This window comes from Mytilus galloprovincialis, chromosome 7, assembly GCF_965363235.1.
Source record: "Mytilus galloprovincialis chromosome 7, xbMytGall1.hap1.1, whole genome shotgun sequence".
NCBI classification, from domain to species: Eukaryota; Metazoa; Mollusca; class Bivalvia; order Mytilida; family Mytilidae; genus Mytilus; species Mytilus galloprovincialis.
In genome coordinates this window covers 32,208,624-32,235,997 of record NC_134844.1, presented here as the reverse complement: position 1 = coordinate 32,235,997, position 27,374 = coordinate 32,208,624, and the positions used below count along the sequence as shown (strand labels likewise).

The 27,374-nt window shown below is 31.0% G+C and overlaps 2 protein-coding genes across 3 annotated transcripts; one reads left to right on the top strand and one right to left on the bottom strand.

The window, feature by feature from the left end:
• Positions 1-59: 59 nt before the first annotated feature.
• On the bottom strand, positions 60-27,127 carry LOC143082778 (fatty acid-binding protein 1-like). The gene is made up of 4 exons (XM_076258633.1): positions 26,969-27,127; positions 13,700-13,875; positions 13,106-13,222; positions 60-409 (listed from the first exon to the last, which is right to left on the bottom strand). Exons 1-4 carry the CDS (start codon positions 27,042-27,044, stop codon positions 353-355), a joined length of 426 nt encoding a protein of 141 aa, XP_076114748.1. The 5' UTR covers positions 27,045-27,127; the 3' UTR covers positions 60-352.
• On the top strand, positions 745-10,628 carry LOC143082775 (uncharacterized). Of its 2 annotated transcripts, none has more exons than XM_076258629.1 (10): positions 745-1,470; positions 2,984-3,164; positions 3,460-3,525; positions 3,946-4,029; positions 4,350-4,427; positions 5,152-5,237; positions 5,673-6,487; positions 7,099-7,291; positions 7,817-7,954; positions 8,476-10,628. In XM_076258629.1, exons 1-10 carry the CDS (start codon positions 1,002-1,004, stop codon positions 9,303-9,305), a joined length of 2,940 nt encoding a protein of 979 aa, XP_076114744.1. In that variant the 5' UTR covers positions 745-1,001; the 3' UTR covers positions 9,306-10,628. The 2 variants fall into 2 exon arrangements, with proteins under 2 accessions (XP_076114744.1, XP_076114745.1); XM_076258630.1 differs by lacking the exon at positions 745-1,470 and adding an exon at positions 1,477-1,897.
• Positions 27,128-27,374: the final 247 nt, after the last annotated feature.

Sequence of the window (27,374 nt, the reverse complement as noted above, 5' to 3'; positions counted from 1 at the left end):
GTTTTAGATTTATGAGTTTGACTGTCCCTTTGGTATCTTTCGTCCCTCTTTTAATACAGTTGTTATATGTATTTTATTAAAATTTTATGCACTGTAACCAATGTCTAGGATACAACAACATATAAATCACTATCATTCAAAAGACGTATGTTTGCTTTAAAGTCGTACTGATACGTAATTCAGCAACCGACTCTTGAATGTCATCCCTTTCATTTTCAACTGATTCTCTGGTTACTGATTAATTGAAAGTACATCTGGGAAAACGTTTTTCAAATGTTATAAGATCAACGTATTAGATCGACGTATTAGTCTAAATTATAGTTGATCCGTTACTGTTACAATATTTCATAAATCAGCATCTTGTGAATTCTTGTGTCATCGTTACTCCACTTTCAAGTTCCTGAACTGTCTACAAAATAAGTTGAACGTAATTTTATCATAGAATATAATTATAAAGTGTTCAAGGTTTGTTGGACATTTTTTATTTAAATACAAATCTGTACGAGCTTTAGTATGATTAATTATATGCGGGTTTTTTTTATTTGATTCTTTCTATGCGGATTTTTAATATGATAAAAATATTATTTATCTTTATTGAGGCTTTTGAAAATAAAGGTAGCTGCTGACAAAAATTTTGGAATTGTAGAATCTTTCAAGGGTGTCATATTATCGAACTAGTGATTTTTCTTTAACTATATGTCTTCAATTTGTAAAAACATCGAAGTCTTTAAAATATTTTATACTTAAGGTATCCGACCCATAATAGACCACGTGACTAAAATTAGTCGAAGTCTACCGAGGTCGATCTTATCTTTTCACCTCGGTATTTTCCGGCGATTTCCATAATTTTATTTTTCACATTTAAAAAATTTGACAAATACAAATATTCTTTCAGTTTCCATTTTAAATTGATTAATTTAGTTGAAATATCTAATTTTAAGTCCGAATATGTGTTTTGGAAGTAACGTAATAATCATATCCAATGTAAACAATAACACAAAATGGCCGACTCGGTCGTCTGTCGCGACAAACGGGGGAGATTTTCAAAGACACAACAAGAAACAAGTGAACCTGCAGTTGCAGAAAACATTGAAATTGACCACAATTATGGTGTGGGACACTTATGTATAGCCGGAGCAACAGGCTGTGCCGTTTGCTGCCCCGGCATTGACAAACTTCTGGGGAGTACAAAGATAAATACCAGTACCTCCTGGCATTCGGGGAGAAGATTGGTGGAATGGGGAACACTGCTGGACCATCTTAAATTTTGTTCGAGGTGTTATAACGGCCCTCTTATATTAAGCCACGAGACTATAAAAGGAGAGATGAAGTGTGGACTGGGTGGCTATCTTTATATCCAGTGCACATCGTGCCAGGAATTGAACAGGGTTCCATATGGATCAACGCACAAAGAAAACCCAAGTTCCAAGGGCATGCCAAGTTTCTGTGTGAATACTAAGCTTGGGGCAGGTAAGAAACAATTTAGTATGCCTTTCAGTATTTATTTATTATTAATTATTATTTGTATCTATCCTTCATTCCGATTCATCATTTAACATTGTACATGTATCTGGTATGTTCACCCTGATTACATACTTGCCGTAGGTTGGTACGTCCTAGTTTTTTCCACCCTGAGTTCGTTACTAGTTATTAGTTATATAATGCAAATATTCTGCGATTTTTCAACAAACTTTGAACATGACCAATGAATATTCTGCAATTTAACAACAATGCCAAAAAAAAAATAGGCGAATGGATCTAGGACGAATGTGTAACAGGGCGAACAGACCCAGATTTGTATCTATCAATTTCCGGTTTGATTTTCATGAAACAGAAAAATGGTTGGTTTTCCTTCAATTTCATTGTCATAATATCAAGACAGGATAAATAAATACATGTAAGTTTTAGTTCACTCACCCGCTCACACACGGGTACCCCATACATGTATTTTAAGAGGGATTAAGTGGGTCCTGATCCAAAAATCCTGGGCTTTTAAACACAAGTAAGAGAAATCCTGAGGTCTTGAGATAAAAAAAAATTCAATCTGGTCTATAATCTATAATTTTCTATGTTCACTGGATCGTGAAATTGGAGTCAACATGTTTTTACTTTTTTATTTGACGTTCAGTCGTGCAAGACGGGTGCCTCGTTCAATGTGTTCTGCTTATTTAATTTAACATGCATCGTGATTTTCAGTGTTATTTTGTGCGCTCGGTATTTTCAAATAAAATTCAAACACTTGGCAGGGATCGTCAAGAAATACTTTTTAAAAAGCTGTAAACCAATTAAATCGTAAATGTGTATACTAAATCGGGAATATCAAGTAAAACAAAGAGTTAATATATACAAAAAGACAGTGATTCAGTCACAAAAGGTACACATAAAAGTATTTATTTTTCGTGCAATGTTCATTACAGAAATTATTTCACGTTCAACGTGAAATTATGTCTTATTTCACGTTTTTTCCGTTCAAGCACCCCCCTTTACCACCCTCATGTACACATTGAACAACCCTATAAATGATATATCAACATGCCTGCACTGAACATGATGATATGATGATATGAAAAGCTAGATTATTTTTAATCCAGGTCAGTTCAATTTTGTAATAATTCAGAAACAAACATCAAATCATTGAAGTCAAGTTTATTCAAGGACCTGTAGGCTGTTGCATCAGTCTAATAATTTTAAAATTTACTTTAAATTGTAAAAATATTGGAATTAGCTCATGTACATGTAGGATACAAAGAAACATAAATAAAGAGTGAAAAAACTAACGACTGTATCTATTGGAGTTGTTTCTGTTTAATTTTTATGAATGTAAAAAAAAAAGTTGATATTCTATATTTATTTCCCATTTCAATCTGATATCCATACTTTTAATATTATTTTTTAATTATTAATGTAACTGTTATCAATATAAATTAAATACATCACTCCATACTCAATACAAAGATTTAATACATTCTTAACTTTTTTTTAGCCATGATAGATTCTTTAGGAGGTCCACAGAGGGTGAACAATGTTCTCACTACACTTAACTTGCCATCCATTTCCCATAAAAACCTGAAAGTCATGGAAAGAAGAGCAGGAGACATGATTGAAGATTTTGCCAACATGAGTATGGAAAGAAGAGGGCGAGAAGCTTTTGCAGCAGAAATGAGGTTTGGATTTATAAATACATAAAAATTAGTCAGTTAATATTAAGGTTGGGTTGTGATTCTTGATTTGCAGGCTATTAATAGCTACAAAATGTATGGTACATGTACATGTAGTTGAAATAATGTATTTCTATAAAGAATTTCAACCTATTTTTTTTAATTGAGAACATTTTTCACCTCATTGTATTTGGTAAGAAATTTTGTATTATATACATACATGAACATTGTACAGATAAACATGTGCTTTCAAAATGAAAAAGTATATTTTTGTAACAGAAATTTATATTTAATTTTTCAGAGATTCCAACCTTGTAGAAGATGTAACATTGGTCCCTCCAAATGTACAAAACACACAATTGATTAGGTAAGTTGCAATGAATGATATTTTTTTTTTTAAATCATTCCCAAATGCCAAATTTCTTTTTTAAATTCTGTATTATTGATCATTATTTATAAGTAATGATTACAAATCCAAACTTTGTTTAGTGAGAGGCATTACTTGAAACTTCCAGTATATATTAAACCAAGGGTACTGTTATGGAAAATGATGTATTGATGAACATGATTTTCTCATTCTTCAAAAAAATAATTTTAAAGTACATGTACATTTATGGTGCAGGAAATGATTAAAACATGATGCTCACAGGCTTTTTTTTTGGTTCAGATTGATAGCAATTTTGTTGTATTGTATTTGATAAATGAGTGAAATAAATGGATTTTGTACCAAAAATTATTTGAAACATCATCATGCACATATTATATAATATTTTTTTATGATTCACAGCACTGGTCATGAAGAGTTATCTGAAAATACATGTTCTTATCCTGAAATGATAGATGTAATAGCAGTGTCACAGTCTGAAACCAGGTGAATATAAAAAAGAAGATGAAGTATGATTGCTAATGAGACAACTATCCATAGGAGACCAAAATAATATCAACTATTGGTAACCCGACAGCCTTCAATAATGAGCAAAACCACATAGTCAGCTATAAAAGGCCTCAAATTGACAATGTAAAACAAGTCAAATGAAAAAACACTAATAAACTGTGAACTATGTGTTAAGCACACTTTTATTAGTGCATATCTGTCTGATTCCAACTTATATAGATACAATTTATAACCAAATTTTATTTACATTTGTATATCAAGGTATAAATGATGACAAATAATTTCTTTGATTTCAGAGATGCTAACCTTGTTATTGATTCTGGAGAATTTGTGATACCTAATAGTAATACACAGACAAACACAGATGGGAATAGGTAATAAATAGAACAATTTTCTAAGATACATGTACATGTATGTGTTAATTGTTATATTATATTTTGTCTTGAAAAAGATAGATTTGAAGCATTTACACATATATATACAATTTATTTACAAGTATTAGAGAGTTATCTACCCTGTTTAAAAATGACAGCTACTACCAGTGGACCAGATCTGCAGTCTATTTGTTTCCCTTTTTGTCCATAATTTATTAAGTACAGGATAGAGTTTGAAATTTTAATCTATAAAGTTGGATAAAATGATTTAATGCTTCCAATGGTACAGAGCCAATTTGAAAATAAGGAGATGGGGTATGATTGCCAATGAGACAACTCTACACAAGACACCAAATAAGATAGAAATGAATCACTTTAAGAATCACTATAAGTCACCACATGTTCTTCAACAATGCAAAAAAAAAAAATACTGCATACTTGGCTACAAAAGGTCTTGATATGACTTATATTAAACAATTAAAAGGAGAAAACTAACTGTCTGATAAATGTACAAAATAATTAATGAAAAACGAGCATGATATATATAGCAACAAAATTCAACTACTGAATTACTGGTTCCTGACTTTGAACTGGCGCATGTATACAGAATGTGGCAGTGATAAACTAGTTTGAAGGCTTAGCGTTTATAGTTATCTTCTCTTTTAAGTGTTTTGTTTCAATGCAGAAACAAAGATATAAAAAATATTTGTTCTATTTTATACAGTGTTGAAATACTTGACAGAAATCCATTTGGGATGACAGTGTGTGCAGATCATGGGTGGCAGAAAAGAGGATTTGATAGTTTAACAGGTAATTACTTAAACCTCTGTTCATCCCCAAATAATTGGTATGGAAATTAATCTTGATGGGTTATAGATCTAGTTTAAATGTTGTTAGGTTCACTTATTTTTGACAAATTTATTGGCATGGACTATTAAAGTAAAATTCATTAAAGTAAGTTAACTTCATCTATATTATTTAGTATATAAGATTACATCCTGATGTCAATTGTAAATTGCAAATAAAGCAAAGATTTTTGGGTTGGAGGCTTGCGAGGGGAGATAACCCAATTAAAGGTAATTTTATTATTCAAGGTGTACAAGGCAATTTAGCAGGCTTAGATTGTGCTGGATTTTTTTTTAACTCTTAATCTTCTAAAACATTTTGAATTTAGTCAGTAAAGACTTACGCTAACATTTGTTTCCGTACAAGTATATAACATTTCCTTGTTCCTTGAATATGCAGGTCATACTTTTCTGATGACTAAGCGTAAGTATGGAAATAAAGTTTGTAAGACAGTTGTTAAACACAGAACCTGTGCAACTTGCAAATGGTGGAGGAGAAACAGGCCAGGCAGGAAACCTAAACCTCATAGATGTGTCTGGAACCATAGAGGATCAGCAAGGTTGATGGAGAGCCAAGCAGGCCTTGAGGCAGTCAGAGAGATGATGGAACAAGGAACTCCAATCAAGACTATTGAGGGTGACGGTGACAACACTTTGATGGCAAGGATTAGATCAGAGCTTGGTGTGAATATAAAGAAGAAACTTGACAAGAACCATTCAGTCAAAAATATTGTAAAAAAGCTTTATGACCTCCAAAAAAACCAGAAAGATTTGAAACTGACCAACCATGTTGTTAAACATTTATCCAAAACAATTAAGTATATATTTGCTAAAAACCAAGGCCAGCCAGAAGCTCTTCAAAGGAACTTAGCTGCATTTATCCCACACCAGTTTGGAGACCACAGTAAGTGTGAGGCTAGGTTTTGTGGATACAAACGGAAGCCAGGAGTGAAGTATCTTCACAGAAGTTTGCCTTATAAAGCTCCTTTGAAAAACCCTGCCCTATGTGAAAAGTTAGTCAGTTTGTTTGAGCCAATAGTTGGAAATGCCACTGTTTATTCAGATCTTGGATCAAGCCAAGCTTGTGAAGCTGCCCATAGAGCAGCAACCCTTCGGGCTCCAAAACACTTACATTATGGTGAAAGTGAAAGTCTAGATTACAGATTAAAAGCCACAGCTGCTTGCATAAATGAAGGACGAAGCTACTTATCTGAGGTTAATGATTCGTGACAAAAAAGTTTTATCCAGTTTTGTTTAGTTACTTAATGTGCATGATTATTCATTTATGCTCATATAGGGCTTTGATAGAGACAAAGAAGTTTTCGAACTGGAGTATTTTTGTTATTTTAAGGCAGAGGCAACAAGGTCCTATGGATACATTAGTTCTATTTTGTGTGTTTGTTCCTATGCATGAATTGTTTTTAAAAAATTTTAAATTCAAAAATGTTTTTCCTTTTTTGAACATTTGATTCATATATAAAAAAAAAGACAATTGGAAAATGAAATGTATTATTATAAAGTGAACTATTTACTTATTGAAAAATGCACCAAGTTGTAATAATTAATTGTACCTGGGAGTTTTGGATTACAATGGGGAAAACTATAAATGTTTAACTTTTGATGAACATAATTATGTGTTAACTGGAGATGTTTGAAAAAAATCTTTAACACAACAGCCCTTAATATCAGGATTAAAATAGATGCATATCTTTAAAATTGCTTGTTGGCCTGTTCTTTTATAATTACATATATTATATACATACTGATAATGCATATACATGTTATAACACATTTTTATGTCATTATTTACCTTGTTAATTTTTCAGACTTTTAAAGAACATGGTCTGTCTCCAGGCAGTTACACTGTACCATACAACTTAAAGAAAGATATGGAAAGAGAATGTCGTCAACAGAAAGCAACACAACTAGATAAAAAGTTAAGACGCCTTCAGCTCAAGGAAGAAAGAATGACATCCAAAGGAGCATGTGAAGCATCTGAAGGAGCAACCTATGACTCAGGTTTGTTTTATTATAAAAACGAAGTTGTGGTATGATTGCAAATGCAACAACTCTCCACAAGAGACCAAATGACACAGAAATAAATAATTCTAGGTCACCCTATGGCCTTCAACAATGACCAAAGCCTTAATGCAAAGTCAGCTATAAAAGACCAAGAAACAAGAAATGTAGAACAGTTCAAATGAGATAACTAGAGGCCTAATTTATTACCATTTACTCATGAACTGTTTAAGCTTATCAAATTTTATTGAAAGGTGTGAATCGGTCTACCATAATTAATTATAAAAAGAAGCATTCAGTTCTGAAATAAGTATGAAATCTATTTCTGTACACTTCATCTCATACAAAAAGTGTACATTGATTGAGATTAGTTGAAACCATGCACCATTTTTCACATTCCAGATGAAAATGTTCAATTGAAATTTTGAATTTTATTAGAAAATGACCCATTATCAAACTTTTGATACTAATTACTGAGTGTATTCTGGTGTGTACATGTTTGTAAATATAATTTGCTTGTTGTAGAAATTAGCCTTGGAGATAAAGATGCAGATATCCACCAGATACCAAATGCCACACCAAAGCCAACATTTTCAAAAGTTGAGGGACTTATAAACACTACTACATCCTTCATTATAATGGACTTAGAAACAACTGACTTGAGTATGTTAGCTGACATATAATAAATTATGTTTGAACATATATATGAAAAGCAATGACTTCTATAAATCTAGAAAGCTTTTAAATATTATTATTAAATCCCTAATATAAAAAAGAAATGTGGTATGAATGCCAATGAGACAACTTCTCACAAGAGACCAGATGGCACTGAAATTAACAACTATAGGTCACTGTATGGCCTTCAACAATGAGCAAAGCCCATACAGCATAGTTAGCTATTACAGAACATCTGTTTAAGTGTTGTTACACATAAACACATTTGGAACTTATTGCATTCTAGATAATAAAATACAGAAATGTTGGGAAAATGCACACAAGATAACAATCAAATTATATAATTTATCTAGATCTGACAATGACATATATATCATATCACAATTACTTTCTTAATGCATGACAGTCTTAAAATTCTGCTATTCACATCAATATACTACAATGATTTTTCTTCTTCTTGAGCATGCTAAATTTCGAAGTAAAATGAATTTTCTTTTTTTTTCTTACAGTTAGGCAAAATGTTATTCCTCATATAACTCAGATAGCCGCCGTAGAACATGATGCTGGCAGCCAGTTTTCCTGTTATGTGGTACCAAAAGCTCCAATGTCATCAGGAGCTGAAGACATAACAGGAATTATGTGGGATGGGACGAACCTGAGACTAAATGGCAAAGTTGTTGCTGCATTACCAATATTTGAAGCGCTCAGTAATTTTTTCTTATGGCTGCAGAAATTCAATAATGCTATTCTTATTGCCCATAATGGAAAACAGTTTGACTTTCGTATTTTGTCAAATGCAGCTGACAAATGTAAATTATTCAATCTGTACTTGGAAAGCTGTGTTGGCTGTATTGACAGTATTGCTGTTATGAAATCCAAGATTCCAAAACTTCCAAAATATTCTCAACCCTACTTGGCAGAACATGTTTGCAATAAAAATTATAATGCACATAATGCACTGGACGACGTGTCAATGTTAAATGAAATATTAAAAGCAGCAAAGGTTTCTTCAGTTGACCTCTTAAAGCATACATACTCACCTGGTGATCATTTGCTACAAGAAAACTTTAATATGAATAAGCTTAAGAATTTACCCAGCCTGCATTTTTTAATTGGTCAGGGTGTGGTGAAAATGACCACTGCAGAAAATATTTCAGGATCTGGTTTAAATTTTGAACACTTGAAACTTATCTGGAAACGTGAAGGTGAGGATGGACTTTCAAATGTTTTATCTGCCAAAAACAGTATTGGTAAACCAAGAGTTTCTAGCGACAAAAAACTTGTATGCTCATTTGTTCAGAAGCTGTCTCAGCTTTTTGCAGACACATCATTTGACTAATTTATATACTTTTAAACACAAAATTGATGTTATACATGTAGTTCCATTTTTTCAAGTGACATATCTCTATAGAAAAAGAAGTCAAAATAATGTTATGCCATTTTGGGAATAATGTGACAATTAAGACAAAATATAAATTATTTTTGCAAAAAAGATTGTAAATGCTGTATTTTACGAAAGTTTCAACTAATTTATCTTGACTAGTGACAATTTTAAAAACGTTTTGTAATATTAATTCTCTCTTATATATGAATGAATAATAGGATATCTTTGGATAGGATTTGGTATATGAGCATGCATTGCAAGTTCCTCATGTCTATGAAATAGTTGTTACTTGACATTGACCAAATTTCATGGATCAGTTAACTTATTTAATCATTAATGATCAAGTCCATATATCAGATACAAAATGCAATATTTGGTGTATTACAGGATTGATCATGATCTCATTTTCATGGTTTATTGATCAATGTTAATTTTTTCATGGTTTTTTTTCTTTCAATTACTAGTTGGTAATAGCTAATTAGGTAAACTATATTTAATTTGTTTACATGTTGTTTGTAAGGTGTATATATCTGATCTGACCGTGACTTTATTTTAATGGTTCATTGTTCAATGTGAACCATATCTGTTGTATGTAATAAGTGTGGTAAAGTGTGTATGTCCATTTTGGCAAGTGTATTCTTATCTTGACCTGATTTTCACAGATAAGTTATCCTTGTTAATCTTTAGTATTTAGTATGTATTTACCTCTTGTTTCGCGTGTCAATGTGCTGGAGTGTTTTTGAAAATAAAGCATATTGTATTGTATTGTATTTAAAGTTTGGCTAATTTCTCAGATAATATTAGTGATAGTGTAGTGACATATTGGTCTGTCTTGATCTCATTGTGTGGTTCATTAGTAAAAGAAAGATCAGTTTTGGTGATGTGTTTTTTTTCTAAACCAAATTTCTTGTATGAAATGATTGTCAAGCCTACATGTATCTATCTCACCTTGATCTCAAATTATACATTGATCCTTGGAATGCTTATTTAATGTTTTACTTTTTCTGTAATATTCTTTTTTAACTTCAACATAAGGTATGACATTTCAGTGCGTCCTCTCTTGTAAACTTTCTTTCTTTATTTTTCTTAACTGAAGATTTATTTGTATTCAATCAGAATTTCCTTTACTGACATATTTCATGATAAAAGTCTTAATATTGATTGTTTAAAAATGACCATATTTATTTGTATCTTCTGAACCATCATGACCATGTTATACCATGTATACTTTCTTTTTAAAAAAATCATGATAATGTGCTAATAAATATTGAAATGGGATTGAGTTTATTGAATTTCATTATAGAAGATATCTATGTTTTACTTTGTGCATGAAGGAGTATAAACCAGATCAAAAATATTTCAAGGGAGATAATTGACCTATCTGAGTTCAATGTTGGAAAGGAATGATGGGTATCCTTTAGTGAGCTCTAGTTAATGCTGGTATGAAATCAAAGAATAGGCATCCTCTGCATTCAATAAAGCCTGATGCTGTTTATGTGATTTCTGGTGTTACACATTTGACAAAATCGGAAATATGTAGCAAAACCATAAATATTGTCTATGATTACATTCTTCAAAAACCATAAACAAATGACTTTACCACTACAAAACACAATATTCATTTTTCACATACATATACAAATATGAAATATATCCATGCATGTATTTTTACCATGTTGCTAAAATAAATGTTTTACCAATAGGTCCTATTCGATGATATTCATTCAATAGATGAAGGACAGGCTTCAACCCTTAGCTCAAAGGGTCAAATTTCACGGGCATAAAGAAATGAAATAAAATAAATATGTATACTAAGTACTATACTTTTAATTCATCCTACTTTTAACATGTTTCAATTACCTACTCTCAAAGAAATTAGCAAACGGAGGGAATTGTCTAATTTCTAGTCCTGAAATTACCTTGACCTTTGACCTTTTGACCTCAAGGTTGAAGGTAATTCTTTATCTGTTGCATATAATAAAATTATCATAATTAACAAATGTAATACAAGGTTACAGTACTTAAAGGTAGGTTTACTTTTTGAAAATTTAACAAAAAAGGAGGTCACTGTCTAATTTTAGCTCCTAAAATTACCTTGACCGTTGACCTGTTGACCCCTAAAGGTTGAAATCAATCCTTGATGTTTAGAATATCATCAAATGGTCATTATTAACAAAGATAATGAAGATTATGGCACCAATAGGTTGATATACATTTGAAAATTTACCAAAAAAGGAGATTGTTGACTTATTTTTGCTTTAAAAAATGACCTTGACCTTTGACCTTTAGAACTTTACATACCATAAACATCAGAATTTATTCTAATTATAAGTAAATATGAAGTATGGTGACTTTTAATAAAGATTTACATGAATTATACCAAAAAAACAGCAGAACTCTGAAATCCAGTATCCATTTAGAAACTATGACCTTGACACTATAAATCAAAATTTCTCTAAATTGGTACGGTAAAAGTTTCTAAAAAATTTTTTTAGGCTGGAACAATATGTAAAGTTAATTTTAGTGTCAATTTTGAATGCTCAGTTAATATATTTATTTTTGAATTGGTAAAGATATAAGATTGACAAATTTTAGACTTTTCTCCTTTTTCTATTATTAGTAACAATAACATAGTTCTAAAAATAGAATTGCAAAAATACAAATTATTTTTTTTGTTTTATTTGACAAGCTTAAATGTAAGGTTCCTTTTGAAAGATAGATTAGTAAATTATACTACATAGGTTTTTTAAAGTTACATACTTTTTATACCCCTAATTTGGCATTTGAGGACAAAAAAGGGGGGGGGGGCACTGTAACCCAGATCTGTTGTTAACCACAAATATTTTGCGGATTTTTTTTTTAAAGTAAGAACTCTTAGACCCCCCTTCTTACATTCCTTGATAAAAATGTGAACTATCTTGCATGTTGTTTATTTTCTAATTATGGGTCGGATACCTTAAAACACAGGGAATCGTGATTCATTCATCGGATAATTGAATTGGAAGTCATTGAAAATATAACTGTATTGATTGATAAGAACATGCATTAGTCTACATGAAATGAAAATAAATTGTCCGGTAAGCAGACTCGTTCTAATACCTATTACGTTGATAAACATCATGTCATACCAACAAATTGAATTTTAGTTTACCAACGTCTTTGAAAAGCCAAAACATAAAATATATACCCATTCTGTTTCCATTAAATACTAATATTCTGATCATATAATTGAAGCTTATTCAGTGTGTTTGTTACATCTGCAGCGTCAATATTTTTGTCACTCTGATGAAATTAGATCAAGAATGCGAAATGTTAACGAGTCAACATTATATAATAGATAGGAAGTATTTACTATCAATGACAATGAAACAAGAACGGAAAACATTTACAAGAGAATTAACATTCAAATTGCTTTAAGTACTAGTAATAATATGTTAAATTTTTAAAATAAATTGTCAAGCTGTTTATACTTTGACAAAATAGGAACATGTGCCTATGAGACAAATATCCAGCAAATGATGCAGGTTTAAGCGACTATATCCCAATCAGAGACATATGTTTCTATTCCCACACAGCATTGAACGATGAGCAATACACATATTGCAAAGCCAGCTGAATAATGCCCTAACATGACAAAATATGAAATAATTCAAACAAATCTCTGATAATAACCGGATTTATGGAAGTACAATTAACGAAAAACAGCCACCAGCTAAAACCTCTGAAATGTAACGGCTGGACATACATGTACTTACAGCTATCATCTTGTCATCCTTTATTTCTCGGATTACTTTCAGGCTTTTCCAACCATTTTCGTTTTCAGTTTGTTCCATAACTGTCATTTTAGTATCTGAATCAAATGTAGCTGTTAACTAAAATATAAAATAATGTTTGGGTTACAGAATGTAAAAATTCAAGCAAACGCGCTAAATATTTCTTGAAAATATTCGCTCTTTACATTACCTAATCTTAATATTATATGAATTGTCTACAGTTGATTGATAAGAATGTAAAACAATTGAGCTTTTGTAGGATTACAAATAAAACTAAAAGATAAATTTTAGTGAGCATGCCATTCAAATTAATTGAAACTAATTGTGACTATTATTACTAGTTAATTCCCAAGCTGAATGGATTTGTTACAACCTTTTTATAAAGTTTTGTTTAGAATGTTATGCGCAATATATTTTTTTTTTCAAATTGTTTCTAAATACTGAGATCTATATAACTTTTAACTTATTGGAACATATAGTATGTATGCCTTCACATATGCCTGTTTATATAAACTTTGTTTGTATGCATTTTGATTTTTTCTTATTAAGTACACAGTAACTTGTATATATTTGTACCTTAAGACCTTTTCCAAACATATTTGTTGTAACTAGTTCCGTCCCCTCTTGGTAAGTATACGTCCTTTTCGGTGAAACATCTGAACCGTATTCAACTGACCAAGTGTCTCCATCTTTAGTGAATGTAGCAGTCCAGGTGGCGTTTTCAAACTTTTCAAGTATTTCAGCAGGAAGGCCTGAATTTTTATAAAAAAAAACAGATACTGCAGTTGTTTGAACCTGTTGTAAGTCAGGAATCTCATGTTCAGTAGTTGTCGTTTGTTAATGTAGTTCATAAGTGTTTCTCATTTCTCGAATTATACATACATATGACCGTTGGTTTTCCCTTTTGAATGTTTTACACTAGCAGTTGTTTGGACCCTTTACATCTTGCTATTCGTGTGAGCCAAGGCTCCGTGTTACAGACCATACTTTGATCTATAATGGTTTACTTTTATGAATTAGTTGTCTCATTGGCACTTATACCATATCTTCATCTGTCTATATACAATATGTGATTGAAGATTTTACTTTCCATACTTTTAATACTTTGATAGTTACGCCGGGTTACAAAATTGTCTCCTTATGATTTATACATTTCAAAACTTTACTATAACTGCCCTGGAATTTTTTGTTCGATTTGGTGATTCCGCACATCGTCAAATATCGGAATTCCAATGGGGGATTAACAGTGCACCACTAATTGCGGACATGTTTCTATATTGTTATGAGTTATAATGTATGACTAAAAGACCTATCGAAACAACATCTGATACAAACATTTAACAATACTTTTAGATATTTGGATGAATATATTGGCTGTCAATAATTTCTCCTGTTGAACTAACTTTAAATAAAGCTATAACTTATAAAGAACACTGTCCGTTCTTCGATCTTGATATATATATATATCATTAACGGGAAACTCAAGACCAAAATATTTATGATAAAAGAGTTGATTTTTCATTTCCTATCGTTAATTATCTATATTTAGATGGTGACGTTCCCTTGTCACCATCTTATGGTGTGTATTTATCTCAACTTGTAAGATTCGTTCGTGTATGTAACAACGTATTAGATTTAAGAGTTAAAAGTTTGTGTATTACTGAAAAAATTACTACACAAGGGTTTCCGATATCTTAAACTAGTCAACACATTTCTAAATTTTCTCATCGGTACAAGGACATCATTCGTGAATGTATTTCTCCATGCAGACATCTTATACGTTGAGGTATTTCACATCAAATTTTTTATGGTAATATTCTTTACAAAGCACAAAAATGCCGGCATTCTCTTAAAAAACAAACAAAACCTTTAAACAATTTTTTAGAAGGGATAAAGTTACGATAATGTTGTCATTTCATTAAAGATTACTTATTTTGGCTTTAATATTGATTCACTTATAGGGTCTTTGCATCGGAAAAACACTTTTATTCTAAAACCAGTTGTTGACATGATACGGGTTATGTTTTTTTTTTCAAACATTTTATGATGGTATAATACTAAACCCTTAACGGGAGGGATTGTACTTGACATTCATATGTTGAAGACATAATCTTCAATCAGTTTGATTGAGGTCTGGAGATGGTCAGTAACTGTTAGTAGTCCTTTCTTAATTAATGTATCATTGTCATTTTGTTATTTTTTTTTGTTACCTATTCTAACATCGGATTCGGACTTCTTTTGAACCGAGTTTTACTGTGCGTGCGTATTGTTGTCTGTTTGTTTTTTTCTACAATGACTAGAGGTATAGGGGAGGGATTATATCTACAAAAAAACATGTTTCACACCGCCTGTCCCAATTCAGGAGCCTCTGGCCTTCGTTAGTCTTGTGTGATTTTAAATTTTAGTTTCTTTCAGAGTTTAGTTTCACGTCCATTATTACTGAACTAGTATACGTTTTTGTTTAGGGGTCTGTTGTAGCACGCCTCCGGAATGTGTTGCGGCATTAAAGACCTATTGGTAGCCTTCGGCTGCTGTCTGCTCTTTGGTAGAATTGTTTCGTTTGTCACATTTTCATTCTAAATTTTATTAAAATCCATAAATTACCTTTGTTCATCAAACTTACTATTCTTTTGATCCTCAGACACGGTTAACTGTATTTAATCTATTATTATAGCTACAGCGTTTTTGATGCTCGGTCGATCGGTTTCAGATTGATGTTTCATAATGACTAGCACTTTAGTTATGTCTCTTTCGGGATTATTAGCATAGCCAATCTTTAGGGTATAGTCTATGCTGTTGTGTATCTCTTTTATTTGTATATTGGTGGTTGCTATTAGTCTTGCCAATCTTTAGTGTCTTTGCTGTTTGTGTATCTCTTTTATTTGTATACTTGATGGTTGTTATTATTATTGCTCATCTTTAAAGTCTTTGCTGTTTGTTTATCTCTTTTATTTGTATATTTGGTGGTTGTTATTAGTATTGCCAATCTTAAGTGTCTTTGCTGTTTGTGTATCTCTTTTATTTGTATACTTGGTGGTTGTTATTAGTATTGCCAATCTTAAGTGCCTTTGCTGTTTGTGTATTTCTTTTATTTGTATATTTGGTGGTTATTATTAGTATTGCCAATCTTAAGTATCTTTGCTGTGTGTGTATCTCTTTTATTTCTATATTTGGTGGTTATTATTAGTATTGCCAATCTTAAGTGTCTTTGCTGTGTGTGTATCTCTTTTATTTGTATATTTGGTGGTTGTTTTTAGTATTGCCAATCTTAAGTGTCTTTGCTGTTTGTGTAACTCTTTTATTTGTATATTTGGTGGTTGATATTAGTATTGCCAATCTTAAGTGTCTTTGCTGTGTGTGTATCTCTTTTATTTGTATATTGGTGGTTGTTATTAGTATTGCCAATCTTAAGTGTCTTTGCTGTGTGTGTATCTCTTTTATTTGTATATTTGGTGGTTGTTATTAGTATTGCCAATCTTAAGTGTCTTTGCTGTGTGTGTATCTCTTTTTTTGTATATTTGGTGGTTGTTATTAGTATTGCCAATCTTAAGGGGCTTTGCTGTTTGTGTATCTCTTTAATTTGTATATTTGGTGGTTGTTATTAGTATTGCCAATCTTAAGTGTCTTTGCTGTGTGTGTATTTCTTTTATTTGTATATTTGGTGGTTGTTATTAGTATTGCCAATCTTAAGTGTCTTTGCTGTGTATGTATCTCTTTTATTTGTATATTTGGTGGTTGTTATTAGTATTGCCAATCTTAAGTGTCTTTGCTGTGTGTGTATCTCTTTTATTTGTATTTTTGGTGGTTGTTATTAGTATTGCCAATTTTAAGTGTCTTTGCTGTTTGTGTAACTCTTTTATTTGTTTATTTGGTGGTTGTTATTAGTATTGCCAATCTTAAGTGTCTTTGCTGTTTGTGTAACTCTTTTATTTGTATATTTGGTGGTTGTTATTAGTATTGCCAATCTTAAGTGCATTTGCTGTTTGTGTATTTCTTTTATTTGTATATTTGGTGGTTATTATTAGTATTCCCAATCTTTAGTGTCTTTGCTGTGTGTGTATCTCTTTTATTTGTATATTTGTTGGTTGTTTTTAGTATTGCCAATCTTAAGTGTCTTTGCTGTTTGTGTAACTCTTTTATTTGAATATTTGGTGGTTGTTATTAGTATTGCCAATCTTAAGTGTCTTTGCTGTGTGTGTATCTCTTTTATTTGTATATTTCGTGGTTGTTATTAGTATTGCCAATCTTAAGTGTCTTTGCTGTGTGTGTATCTCTTTTATTTCTATATTTGGTGGTTATTATTAGTATTGCCAATCTTAAGTGTCTTTGCTGTGTGTGTATCTCTTTTATTTGTATATTTGGTGGTTGTTTTTAGTATTGCCAATCTTAAGTGTCTTTGCTGTTTGTGTAACTCTTTTATTTGTATATTTGGTGGTTGATATTAGTATTGCCAATCTTAAGTGTCTTTGCTGTGTGTGTATCTCTTTTATTTGTATATTGGTGGTTGTTATTAGTATTGCCAATCTTAAGTGTCTTTGCTGTGTGTGTATCTCTTTTATTTGTATATTTGGTGGTTGTTATTAGTATTGCCAATCTTAAGTGTCTTTGCTGTGTGTGTATCTCTTTTTTTGTATATTTGGTGGTTGTTATTAGTATTGCCAATCTTAAGGGGCTTTGCTGTTTGTGTATCTCTTTAATTTGTATATTTGGTGGTTGTTATTAGTATTGCCAATCTTAAGTGTCTTTGCTGTGTGTGTATTTCTTTTATTTGTATATTTGGTGGTTGTTATTAGTATTGCCAATCTTAAGTGTCTTTGCTGTGTATGTATCTCTTTTATTTGTATATTTGGTGGTTGTTATTAGTATTGCCAATCTTAAGTGTCTTTGCTGTGTGTGTATCTCTTTTATTTGTATTTTTGGTGGTTGTTATTAGTATTGCCAATTTTAAGTGTCTTTGCTGTTTGTGTAACTCTTTTATTTGTTTATTTGGTGGTTGTTATTAGTATTGCCAATCTTAAGTGTCTTTGCTGTTTGTGTAACTCTTTTATTTGTATATTTGGTGGTTGTTATTAGTATTGCCAATCTTAAGTGCATTTGCTGTTTGTGTATTTCTTTTATTTGTATATTTGGTGGTTATTATTAGTATTCCCAATCTTTAGTGTCTTTGCTGTGTGTGTATCTCTTTTATTTGTATATTTGTTGGTTGTTTTTAGTATTGCCAATCTTAAGTGTCTTTGCTGTTTGTGTAACTCTTTTATTTGAATATTTGGTGGTTGTTATTAGTATTGCCAATCTTAAGTGTCTTTGCTGTGTGTGTATCTCTTTTATTTGTATATTTCGTGGTTGTTATTAGTATTGCCAATCTTAAGTGTCTTTGCTGTGTGTGTATCTCTTTTATTTGTATATTTGGTGGTTGTTATTAGTATTGCCAATCTTAAGTGTCTTTGCTGTGTGTGTATCTCTTTTATTTGTATATTTGGTGGTTGTTATTAGTATTGCCAATCTTAAGGGGCTTTGCTGTTTGTGTATCTCTTTTATTTGTATATTTGGTGGTTGTTATTAGTATTGCCAATCTTAAGTGTCTTTGCTGTGTGTGTATTTCTTTTATTTGTATATTTGGTGGTTGTTATTAGTATTGCCAATCTTAAGTGTCTTTGCTGTGTATGTATCTCTTTTATTTGTATATTTGGTGGTTGTTATTAGTATTGCCAATCTTAAGTGTCTTTGCTGTGTGTGTATCTCTTTTATTTGTATATTTGGTGGTTGTTATTAGTATTGCCAATCTTCAGTGGCTTTGCTGTTTTTGTATATCTTTTATTTGTATATTTGGTGGTTGTTACAAGTATTGCCAATCTTAAGTGTCTTTTCTGTTTGTGTAACTCTTTTATTTGTATATTTGGTGGTTGTTATTAGTATTGCCAATCTTAAGTGTCTTTGCTGTTTGTGTAACTCTTTTATTTGTTTATTTGGTGGTTGTTATTAGTATTGCCAATCTTAAGTGTCTTTGCTGTGTGTGTAACTCTTTTATTTGTATATTTGGTGGTTGTTATTAGTATTGCCAATCTTTAGTGTCTTTGCTGTTTGTGTAACTCTTTTATTTGTTTATTTGGTGGTTGTTATTAGTATTGCCAATCTTAAGTGTCTTTGCTGTGTGTGTAACTCTTTTATTTGTATATTTGGTGGTTGTTATTAGTATTGCCAATCTGTAGTGTCTTTGCTGTTGTGTAACTCTTTTATTTGTATATTTAGTGGTTGTTATTAGTATTGCCAATCTTAAGTGTCTTTGCTGTGTGTGTATCTCTTTTATTTGTATATTTGGTGGTTGTTATTAGTATTGCCAATCTTAAGTGTCTTTGCTGTGTGTGTATCTCTTTTTTTGTATATTTGGTGGTTGTTATTAGTATTGCCAATCTTAAGGGGCTTTGCTGTTTGTGTATCTCTTTTATTTGTATATTTGGTGGTTGTTATTAGTATTGCCAATCTTAAGTGTCTTTGCTGTGTGTGTATCTCTTTTATTTGTATACTTGGTGGTTGTTATTAGTATTGCCAATCTGTAGTGTCTTTGCTGTTTGTGTATCTCTTTTATTTGTATATTTGGTGGTTGTTATTAGTATTGCAAATCTTAAGTGTCTTTGCTGTGTGTGTATCTCTTTTATTTGTATACTTGGTGGTTGTTATTAGTATTGCCAATCTGTAGTGTCTTTGCTGTTTGTGTATCTCTTTTATTTGTATATTTGGTGGTTGTTATTAGTATTGCCAATCTTAAGGGGCTTTGCTGTTTGTGTATCTCTTTTATTTGTATACTTGGTGGTTGTTATTAGTATTGCCAATCTTAAGTGTCTTTGCTGTGTGTGTATCTCTTTTATTTGTATATTTGGTGGTTGTTTTTAGTATTGCCAATCTTAAGTGCCTTTGCTGTTTGTGTATTTCTTTTATTTGTATATTTGGTGGTTATTATTAGTATTGCCAATCTTAAGTATCTTTGCTGTGTGTGTATCTCTTTTATTTGTATATTTGGTGGTTATTATTAGTATTGCCAATCTTAAGTGTCTTTGCTGTGTGTGTATCTCTTTTATTTGTATATTTGGTGGTTGTTTTTAGTATTGCCAATCTTAAGTGTCTTTGCTGTTTGTGTAACTCTTTTATTTGTATATTTGGTGGTTGTTATTAGTATTGCCAATCTTAAGTGTCTTTGCTGTGTGTGTATCTCTTTTATTTGTATATTGGTGGTTGTTATTAGTATTGCCAATCTTAAGTGTCTTTGCTGTGTGTGTATCTCTTTTATTTGTATATTTGGTGGTTGTTATTAGTATTGCCAATCTTAAGTGTCTTTGCTGTGTGTGTATCTCTTTAATTTGTATATTTGGTGGTTGTTATTAGTATTGCCAATCTTAAGGGGCTTTGCTGTTTGTAAATCTCTTTTATTTGTATATTTGGTGGTTGTTATTAGTATTGCCAATCTTAAGTGTCTTTGCTGTGTGTGTAACTCTTTTATTTGTATATTTGGTGGTTGTTATTAGTATTGCCAATCTGTAGTGTCTTTGCTGTTGTGTAACTCTTTTATTTGTATATTTAGTGGTTGTTATTAGTATTGCCAATCTTAAGTGTCTTTGCTGTGTGTGTATCTCTTTTATTTGTATATTTGGTGGTTGTTATTAGTATTGCCAATCTTAAGTGTCTTTGCTGTGTGTGTATCTCTTTTTTTGTATATTTGGTGGTTGTTATTAGTATTGCCAATCTTAAGGGGCTTTGCTGTTTGTGTATCTCTTTTATTTGTATATTTGGTGGTTGTTATTAGTATTGCCAATCTTAAGTGTCTTTGCTGTGTGTGTATCTCTTTTATTTGTATACTTGGTGGTTGTTATTAGTATTGCCAATCTGTAGTGTCTTTGCTGTTTGTGTATCTCTTTTATTTGTATATTTGGTGGTTGTTATTAGTATTGCAAATCTTAAGTGTCTTTGCTGTGAGTGTATCTCTTTTATTTGTATACTTGGTGGTTGTTATTAGTATTGCCAATCTGTAGTGTCTTTGCTGTTTGTGTATCTCTTTTATTTGTATATTTGGTGGTTGTTATTAGTATTGCCAATCTTAAGTGTCTTTGCTGTGTGTGTATCTCTTTTATTTGTATATTTGGTGGTTGTTATTAGTATTGCCAATCTTAAGGGGCTTTGCTGTTTGTGTATCTCTTTTATTTGTATACTTGGTGGTTGTTATTAGTATTGCCAATCTTAAGTGTCTTTGCTGTGTGTGTATCTCTTTTATTTGTATATTTGGTGGTTGTTTTTAGTATTGCCAATCTTAAGTGCCTTTGCTGTTTGTGTATTTCTTTTATTTGTATATTTGGTGGTTATTATTAGTATTGCCAATCTTAAGTATCTTTGCTGTGTGTGTATCTCTTTTATTTGTATATTTGGTGGTTATTATTAGTATTGCCAATCTTAAGTGTCTTTGCTGTGTGTGTATCTCTTTTATTTGTATATTTGGTGGTTGTTTTTAGTATTGCCAATCTTAAGTGTCTTTGCTGTTTGTGTAACTCTTTTATTTGTATATTTGGTGGTTGTTATTAGTATTGCCAATCTTAAGTGTCTTTGCTGTGTGTGTATCTCTTTTATTTGTATATTGGTGGTTGTTATTAGTATTGCCAATCTTAAGTGTCTTTGCTGTGTGTGTATCTCTTTTATTTGTATATTTGGTGGTTGTTATTAGTATTGCCAATCTTAAGTGTCTTTGCTGTGTGTGTATCTCTTTAATTTGTATATTTGGTGGTTGTTATTAGTATTGCCAATCTTAAGGGGCTTTGCTGTTTGTAAATCTCTTTTATTTGTATATTTGGTGGTTGTTATTAGTATTGCCAATCTTAAGTGTCTTTGCTGTGTGTGTATTTCTTTTATTTGTATATTTGGTGGTTGTTATTAGTATTGCCAATCTTAAGTGTCTTTGCTGTGTATGTATCTCTTTTATTTGTATATTTGGTGGTTGTTATTAGTATTGCCAATCTTAAGTGTCTTTGCTGTGTGTGTAACTCTTTTATTTGTTTATTTGGTGGTTGTTATTAGTATTGCCAATCTTAAGTGTCTTTGCTATTTGTGTAACTCTTTTATTTGTATATTTGGTGGTTGTTATTAGTATTGCCAATCTTAAGTGCATTTGCTGTTTGTGTATTTCTTTTATTTGTATATTTGGTGGTTATTATTAGTATTCCCAATCTTTAGTGTCTTTGCTGTGTGTGTATCTCTTTTATTTGTATATTTGGTGGCTGTTTTTAGTATTGCCAATCTTAAGTGTCTTTGCTGTTTGTGTAACTCTTTTATTTGAATATTTGGTGGTTGTTATTAGTATTGCCAATCTTAAGTGTCTTTGCTGTGTGTGTATCTCTTTTATTTGTATATTTGGTGGTTGTTATTAGTATTGCCAATCTTAAGTGTCTTTGCTGTGTGTGTATCTCTTTTATTTGTATATTTGGTGGTTGTTATTAGTATTGCCAATCTTAAGTGTCTTTGCTGTGTGTGTATCTCTTTTATTTGTATATTTGGTGGTTGTTATTAGTATTGCCAATCTTAAGGGGCTTTGCTGTTTGTGTATCTCTTTTATTTGTATATTTGGTGGTTGTTATTAGTATTGCCAATCTTAAGTGTCTTTGCTGTGTGTGTATTTCTTTTATTTGTGTATTTGGTGGTTGTTATTAGTATTGCCAATCTTAAGTGTCTTTGCTGTGTATGTATCTCTTTTATTTGTATATTTGGTGGTTGTTATTAGTATTGCCAATCTTAAGTGTCTTTGCTGTGTGTGTATCTCTTTTATTTGTATATTTGGTGGTTGTTATTAGTATTGCCAATCTTAAGTGGCTTTGCTGTTTTTGTATATCTTTTATTTGTATATTTGGTGGTTGTTACAAGTATTGCCAATCTTAAGTGTCTTTTCTGTTTGTGTAACTCTTTTATTTGTATATTTGGTGGTTGTTATTAGTATTGCCAATCTTAAGTGTCTTTGCTGTTTGTGTAACTCTTTTATTTGTTTATTTGGTGGTTGTTATTAGTATTGCCAATCTTAAGTGTCTTTGCTGTGTGTGTAACTCTTTTATTTGTATATTTGGTGGTTGTTATTAGTATTGCCAATCTGTAGTGTCTATGCTGTTGTGTAACTCTTTTATTTGTATATTTAGTGGTTGTTATTAGTGTTGCCAATCTTAAATGTCTTTGCTGTGTGTGTATCTCTTTTATTTGTATATTTGGTGGTTGTTATTAGTATTGCCAATTTTAAGTGTCTTTTCTGTTTGTGTAACTCTTTTATTTGTTTATTTGGTGGTTGTTATTAGTATTGCCAATCTTAAGTGTCTTTGCTGTTTGTGTAACTCTTTTATTTGTATATTTGGTGGTTGTTATTAGTATTGCCAATCTTTAGTGTATTTGCTGTTGTGTAACTCTTTTATTTGTATATTTGGTGGTTGTTATTAGTATTGCCAATCTTAAGTGTCTTTGCTGTGTGTGTATCTCTTTTATTTGTATATTTGGTGGTTGTTATTAGTATTGCCAATCTTTAGTGTATTTGCTGTTGTGTAACTCTTTTATTTGTATATTTGGTGGTTGTTATTAGGATTGCCAATCTTAAGTGTCTTTGCTGTGTGTGTATCTCTTTTATTTGTATATTTGGTGGTTGTTATTAGTATTGCCAATCTTTAGTGTCTTTGCTGTTGTGTATCTCTTTTATTTGTATATTTGGTGGTTGTTATTAGTATTGCCAATCTTTAGTGTTATTTGCTGTTGTGTAACTCTTTTATTTGTATATTTGGTGGTTGTTATTAGTATTGCCAATCTTTAGTGTCTTTGCTGTTTGTGTAACTCTTTTATTTGTATATTTGATGGTTGTTATTAGTATTGCCAATCTTAACGTTTTTGCTGTTCGTTTATCTCTTTTATTTGTATATTTGGTGGTTTTATTAGTATTGCCAATCTTAAGTGTCTTTGCTGTGCGTGTATCTCTTTTATTTGTATATTTGGTGGTTGTTATTAGTATTGCCAATCTTAAAAGTCTTGACTGTTTGTGTACCTCTTTTATTTGTATATTTGGTGGTTGTTATTAGTATTGCCAATCTTAAGTGTCTTTGCTGTTTGTGTAACTCTTTTATTTGTATATTTGATGGTTGTTATTAGTATTGCCAATCTTAAGTGGCTTTGCTGTTTGTGTATCTCTTTTATTTGTATATTTGGTGGTTGTTATTAGTATTGCCAATCTTAAAAGTCTTGACTGTTTGTGTACCTCTTTTATTTGTATATTTGGTGGTTGTTATTAGTATTGCCAATCTTTAGTGCCTTTGCTGTTTGTGTAACTCTTTTATTTGTATATTTGGTGATTGTTATTAGTATTGCCAATCTTAAGTGTCTTTGCTGTTTGTGTAACTCTTTTATTTGTATATTTGATGGTTGTTATTAGTATTGCCAATCTTAAGTGTCTTTGCTGTGTGTGTATCTCTTTTATTTGTATATTTGGTGGTTGTTATTAGTATTGCCAATCTTAAGTGGCTTTGCTGTGTATGTATATCTTTTATTTGTATATTTGGTGGTTGTTATTAGTATTGCCAATCTTAAAAGTCTTGACTGTTTGTGTACCTCTTTTATTTGTATATTTGGTGGTTGTTATTAGTATTGCCAATCTTTAGTGTATTTGCTGTTGTGTAACTCTTTTATTTGTATATTTGGTGGTTGTTATTAGTATTGCCAATCTTTAGTGTCTTTGCTGTTTGTGTAACTCTTTTATTTGTATATTTGATGGTTGTTATTAGTATTGCCAATCTTAACGTTTTTGCTGTTCGTTTATCTCTTTTATTTGTATATTTGGTGGTTGTTATTAGTATTGCCAATCTTAAGTGTCTTTACTGTTTGTGTATCTCTTTTATTTGTATATTTGGTGGTTGTTATTAGTATTGCCAATCTTAAGTGTCTTTGCTGTGTGTGTATCTCTTTTATTTGTATATTTGGTGGTTGTTATTAGTATTGCCAATCTTAAGTGTCTTTGCTGTGTGTGTATCTTTTTTATTTGTATATTTGGTGGTTGTTATTAGTATTGCCAATCTTAAAAGTCTTGACTGTTTGTGTACCTCTTTTATTTGTATATTTGGTGGTTGTTATTAGTATTGCCAATCTTAAGTGTCTTTGCTGTTTGTGTAACTCTTTTATTTGTATATTTGATGGTTGTTATTAGCATTGCCAATCTTTAGTGCCTTTGCTGTTTGTGTAACTCTTTTATTTGTATATTAGATGATTGTTATTAGTATTGCCAATCTTTAGTGTCTTTGCTGTTTGTGTAAATCTTTTATTTGTATATTTGATGGTTGTTATTAGTATTGTCAATCTTAAGTGTCTTTGCTGTTTGTTTATCTCTTTTATTTGTATATTTGGTGGTTGTTATTAGCATTGCCAATCTTTAGTGCCTTTGCTGTTTGTGTAACTCTTTTCTTTGTATATTTGACGGTTGTTATTAGTATTGCCAATCTTAAGTGTCTTTGCTGTTTGAGTAACTCTTTTATTTGTATATTTGGTGGTTGTTATTAGTATTGCCAATCTTAAGTGGCTTTGCTGTTTGTGTATCTCTTTTATTTGTATATTTGATGGTTGTTATTAGTATTGCCAATCTTAAGTGTCTTTGCTGTTTGTGTATCTCTTTTATTTGTATATTTGATGGTTGTTATTAGTATTGCCAATCTTTAGTGTCTTTGCTGTTTGTGTAACTCTTTTATTTGTATATTTGGTGGTTGTTATTAGTATTGCCAATCTTAAGTGGCTTTGCTGTTTGTGTATCTCTTTTATTTGTATATTTGGTGGTTGTTATTATCAGTGCCAATCTGTAGTGCCTTTGCTGTTTGTGTAACTCTTTTATTTGTATATTTGATGGTTGTTATTAGTATTGCCAATCTTTAGTGTCTTTGCTGTTGGTGTAACTCTTTTATTTGTATATTTGATGGTTGTTATTAGTATTGCCAATCTTAAGCGCCTTTGCTGTTTGTGTAACTCTTTTATTTGTATATTTGATGGTTGTTATTAGTATTGCCAATCTTCAGTGCCTTTGCTATTTGTGTAACTCTTTTATTTGTATATTTGATGGTTGTTATTAGTATTGCCAATCTTTAATGTCTTTGCTGTTTGTGTATCTCTTTTATTTGTATATTTGGTGGTTGTTATTAGTATTGCTAATCTTTAGTGTCTTTGCTGTGTATGTATCTCGTTTATTGGTGACGCTATTTTAAGCAAGGAAATGTAAAATTGAGGAAATGGTTGAAAAGGACAGCAATTTTATTTAGTTAAAGCGCGAGCCTTCCAATAATCAATAAAATTGAGAAAGGAAATGGGGAATGTGTCAAAGCGACAGCAACCCGACCATAGAGCAGACAACAGCTGAAGGCCAACAATTGGTCTTCAATGTAGCGAGAAACTCACCAACCCAGAGGCATCCTTCAGCAAGCCCTTGAACAAAAATGTATAAACCTTTGTTTAATTGAGGGGATTTGTAGTCAATAGAGTAAGTAATTAATCAGTTTTCAGTTATGTTAAGTTCTGTATAATAATACTTGATTCCGTACGTATATATATATCTCATAGGATTAAACATATACACAATTTATACAGTTTGTATATACATAAATACATATACAGCATTAATGTCAAAAACAATTTCTAACAAAGATCTGAAAGGTATCTTGCAATTTACAGATAGTTATTCAAACCATATAGATTAACATCTTATTTTGTGACATTCTGGTGATATAGTAAATGTGAAGAACAAGTTAATAAATTTATTTACAAATAAAACATCTAGACGTTATATCCGTTGAATTTGAACAAAGAACTTACCCATAGCTTTACCAAATGCTTCAAAATTTGACATTGAACCTTTGCCAGCCTGCCATGTTCCTATGAATTGAGCCATTTTGTTAGTTGAATTTCTGTATATAATAATATCAATGCTGACCGTTCAAAGTGTTGCACTATGTGTGGTTTAAATGTAATTACGACATCACTTATCGTACTTATAATCTCCTATGTGATTTTAATGTGTACATGCACAAAGGTCAATTCTGTTTTTCAAATCTTGTGAGGTCATAATCTTTTATAATTTTTATTCAATTGTATATAATCCTTTATAATATTTTCCTTTTGCATTAAGTACCGGAATTGATACTATATTGAAATTAAAAATTTTTATAGAGATACAGCGTAAATGAAACATAAAATCTACCCAAGATTTTAATATTAATTA

Bases quoted from the DNA above. Each gene is read 5' to 3' on its own strand.
- LOC143082775 (XM_076258629.1), top strand. From the start codon at position 1,002: ATGGCCGACTCGGTCGTCTGTCGCGACAAACGGGGGAGATTTTCAAAG. The intron at 3,526-3,945 runs GTAAGTTGCAAT...TATGATTCACAG, and splicing joins CAAAACACACAATTGATTAG to CACTGGTCATGAAGAGTTAT. The intron at 7,292-7,816 runs GTTTGTTTTATT...TGCTTGTTGTAG, and splicing joins AGGAGCAACCTATGACTCAG to AAATTAGCCTTGGAGATAAA.
- LOC143082778 (XM_076258633.1), bottom strand. From the start codon at position 27,044: ATGGCTCAATTCATAGGAACATGGCAGGCTGGCAAAGGTTCAATGTCA. The intron at 13,223-13,699 runs GTACAAATATAT...TTTATATTTTAG, and splicing joins TGTTTGGAAAAGGTCTTAAG to TTAACAGCTACATTTGATTC. The intron at 410-13,105 runs GTAAGTACATGT...CTTATTTTGTAG, and splicing joins AGGATGACAAGATGATAGCT to ACAGTTCAGGAACTTGAAAG.